The sequence below is a fragment of the Hipposideros armiger genome, unplaced genomic scaffold (assembly GCF_001890085.2).
Source record: "Hipposideros armiger isolate ML-2016 unplaced genomic scaffold, ASM189008v1 scaffold_290, whole genome shotgun sequence".
Taxonomy (NCBI): domain Eukaryota; kingdom Metazoa; phylum Chordata; class Mammalia; order Chiroptera; family Hipposideridae; genus Hipposideros; species Hipposideros armiger.
The window spans coordinates 1,458,038-1,461,590 of record NW_017731640.1 but is presented as its reverse complement, the minus strand read 5'-3'; the positions used below and the strand labels follow the sequence as shown (position 1 = coordinate 1,461,590).

Sequence of the window (3,553 nt, the reverse complement as noted above, 5' to 3'; positions counted from 1 at the left end):
GGCGGGGCGGGCGAGGGGCGGGTGTCAGTTAATCCCTCCCCTGCCAGGTCGTCCCAGGCAGCCTGAGAGGTCAGGAAGGATTTGTTAAGATAAGCACAGGCCCCTCGTCACCCTGGCAACAGGCCGCGCCCCTCCAGCCTGGCCCCGGGGCCGCCCCTCCTCTGCCTGCCACCCTCACCTCTCCTCTCAGCCCTGGACTGACCTGGACTCCTGGGCTCATTCCTGGGAGACAGAACCCTGGGTCAGTGGTTCCCAAACCTCAGTGTGCAAAGGACTCCCCCTTGCCATGCAGATTCTTGGGCCCCAGGCCCAGCAATTCTGGCCCTCTAGATCTGGAAGGGAGGCGGGCCCAGGAAAGTCTATTCTTAATACAGACCCCTGCCCCGGGTGGCTCTGCAGCAGCCAGACCTGGGTTTGGATTCCAACCCCTCATGGGCTGTGTTTCATCTCTGAGCCTCACTTTCCTCAACTGTAAAACAAGAACAACAGTACCTCCTCAGGTAAATATGAACTGAGTTTACATAAGAGAGATGGTTGCCCCTCATGTGCAGGCTTTGGTGCTATTGCATGCCTCCTAGGGCAGGCAGCTCACTCCCTCTGCCTGGCTCTGACTGCAGGAACCATTTCCTCTCGGTGCTGGACTGTCTCCTGGGCCTCCATCATTTAGGGTCATGGTCTACCTGCTCCCACAGAGAAAAGCACCTTCCCCAGTCCCCCTAGGTGATTTCTCCCCAGGCTGGTCCCAACTGCTCTGAAACAGAGGGCTCTGAATGGGGCAGGGGGCAAAGCTCCAGACTGGGGTGGGGTTCCTTGGGCCACACAGATGAGGGTCCGTGCCTTGTTGAGATTAAAAGAAGGGCCTGTTGGAGTGAGAGCGCTGAGCAACAGGGTTGCCAGTTCGATTCCCGGCCCGAGCTGAGCTGCCGCTGAGCTGCCAACAGGTGGCAGGATGGCTCAGCTAAAAAAAAAAAAAAAAGAGGAAGGGCCTGTTGGCACAAGACCCCGCAGCCAGGTTCATTCGCACGCACGGGAGCTCTGATTACTGTGCTCTCCCCTCCTCCTGAGCAGGGCTGGGTTGAGGGACCCTGATCATAATGGCCAGAGTCCTCACTGAGGGTCCTCACTGAGGGCCCACTGGGCTTCGGGACTTCACTCATGTCACCTAGGTGGCTCCTCACAACACCCCATGAAGTGGGCACCATCATTTGCATCTTAGATACAAGTCCTGCCTGTCTGATGCCCACACCTATGTCCTTTCCTGAGCGAGCTAGATCTACTCCGACCCCCATCAGACCACCTTCCCACCCCCATCAGAGCATCTAACTGAGCCTAGGGGACCTGGCTCCACATTGTTCAGCCACAGAGGCTCAGAGTGGGGGTTGCGGGGAAGGCGGGCTGCCCATAAGCCCCTCAGAGAGGCCCAGATGGCCCCTGCCCTGGCCCTAATGACCGGGCTTGGGGAAGGGGGCTAGGGTCGGATGTCCCGAGCTGGGGAGGGGAACAGTGGGCACAGAGAGTCTGTGGATCCCAGAGCCCTAGAAGGTCATTGGCCTGACAGTGCTACAGACTCTTTGTCCCCCTGCCACATGCCTGACTCTGGGTGGGCACTAGGGCCCCCGGGCTGAGAATGAGTGAGCCATGTTGAGCTGTACCAGGTGCTCTGGGTGCTCTGGGGTAGGGCTGACAACAGGGTTCTCCCCCTGGGTCCACTGCTGAGTATCTCCATCTCCCTGTCCCCTATCTTGCTTGGCCCTGGCTGGGAAGCGTGGGGGTCAGCCAGTGGACAGCCCTGCCGAGTGGAATGCAGATGACGTCTGAGAGGCTGCAGGGCCTTATCTGGGGGTCTTCACCAGGGCGGGGGAGGGGAGATGCAGGGCCTGGTTAGTGTCGGGATGACAACCTGATGGGGAAGGGGCGCCTCTCAGAGCCCCAGGTGGGGGGTGCCTCCTGCTCATGGGCAGTTCTCCTCCCCCATGACTTCCTGAGGTCCTGTGAGTAGGCACTTGACTGCAGGAGCTGAGGCTTTGAATCCTAATACAACCTGTGCCGTGCGGACTATCATCATTCGCTTTTCAGGCTGGGAAATGGAGCTCACTGGAGAAATCACTTGCCCAAGGTCTCAGGGCTAGTAATTGAGCTGGTAACTAAATCCAGGGCTGTTTTACTCCAAAGCCTGAGTTCTTACCCCAGCATTACAAAGACAGGCTGGGCGGGAGAAAGGGAGAGAGGGAGAGAGGGAGGAAGGGAGGGAGACTCTGTGGTTTGGCTTCCAGATCAGGAGGTGACCCTCGAATAGCGGGAGCTGCACATGGTGCAGGCAGCACAGCAACGAGTCAGGTGTTGTCAGCAGGTCTCAATACCTGCCCTGTACCCTGTGACCTTGGCCAGGCCAGCTGCTCAGACAATTGCTGATGGGGGTACAGTGAGGGCCAGGGATCCCGCGAGAAGTTCCCAGGCCAGTCAGGCGGGGTGGGGAGGTAGGGAGGAGGGTGTGCGTGTAGGCAGGGGGGAGGGGAGGGGCCTTTGAAGTCCTCCATCTCCAATTTCACGCATGGATGGAGTTACCAGACCCCCAGCAGGAGCAGTGGAGGAGGCAGTGGGAGGGCCCCCATCCCGGGTCTCCTGAGAAGGAGTGGGCCTCAGGCGAGAGACCCAGAGGAGACCCAGTGGAGCTGAAACGGGTGGACACATCTAGAAGGCTGTCCCAGCACTAATTTGTTGTGTGGCCTCAGGCGAGTCCTCACTTTCTTTCCTGATCCTCGATCTGCCCTCTTGTGAAACAGGTATGACAAAGCCTGCCTCAAAGGGCTATGAGACAGTGGAGCACAGCGCTCACAGGGTAAGGGCCCGCTCGAGAATCTTGTGCTGGAGCCAGGCAGCCCGAGGCCTATTTCTCTGCTATGAAGGTGCTCCTGAAACGTCCCCATTCCGGCGCAGATGTGTGTAGCCTGTTGGGACCCAGAGCCCCTGGCCTTCCCTCTATCCTACTGAGTACAGACAGACCCCCTGCTGCTTTCTGGCTCTGGGTCTGGGATGGGTAAGTGAGGGGAACGTTGTGTCCCGGTACCCCCTGCCCAGCCAGTGTCCTCTCTCTACAGGAATGGTACCTTCGGAGACACCCAGTGCCTGTGCCTCAGACCCATGCACTCCAGGAACCAAGTGCCAGGCTACGGAGAGTGGTGGCTACATCTGTGGGCCCCTGGAGCCCCAGGGCTGTGCCACCCAGCCCTGCCACCACGGAGCTCTGTGTGTGCCCCAGGGTCCAGATCCCAACGGCTTCCGCTGCTATTGTGTGCCTGGGTTCCAGGGCCCACGCTGTGAGCTGGACATCGATGAGTGTGCGTCCCAGCCCTGCCACCATGGGGCTACCTGCCGCAACCTGGCTGATCGCTACGAGTGCCACTGCCCCCTCGGCTATGCAGGTAATAGCTCTGGCTATCCCTGGAGGAGGTCTGTAATGTTGAGTATATCAGCGGCTCAGAGTGTGAAGTCATGAATTCAGCTTTGACTTCAGTATACACACACACACACACACACACACACACACACGCCC

The 3,553-nt window shown here is 59.2% G+C and overlaps 1 protein-coding gene across 4 annotated transcripts in view; it reads left to right on the top strand.

Moving 5' to 3' along the window:
* The window catches only part of CRB2 (crumbs cell polarity complex component 2), a 24,038-nt gene that overhangs the window by 4,190 nt on the left and 16,295 nt on the right, over positions 1-3,553 (top strand). For 3 of the 4 annotated variants that reach the window (XM_019658807.1, XM_019658805.1, XM_019658806.1), the window contains one exon: positions 3,099-3,422. In XM_019658807.1, coding sequence (XP_019514352.1) covers positions 3,101-3,422 — 322 coding nt within the window. In that variant the 5' untranslated portion in view covers positions 3,099-3,100. Of the gene's footprint in view, positions 1-2,682; positions 2,784-3,098; positions 3,423-3,553 lie in introns of those variants that run through there. The other variant, XM_019658808.1, reaches the window with a different exon arrangement.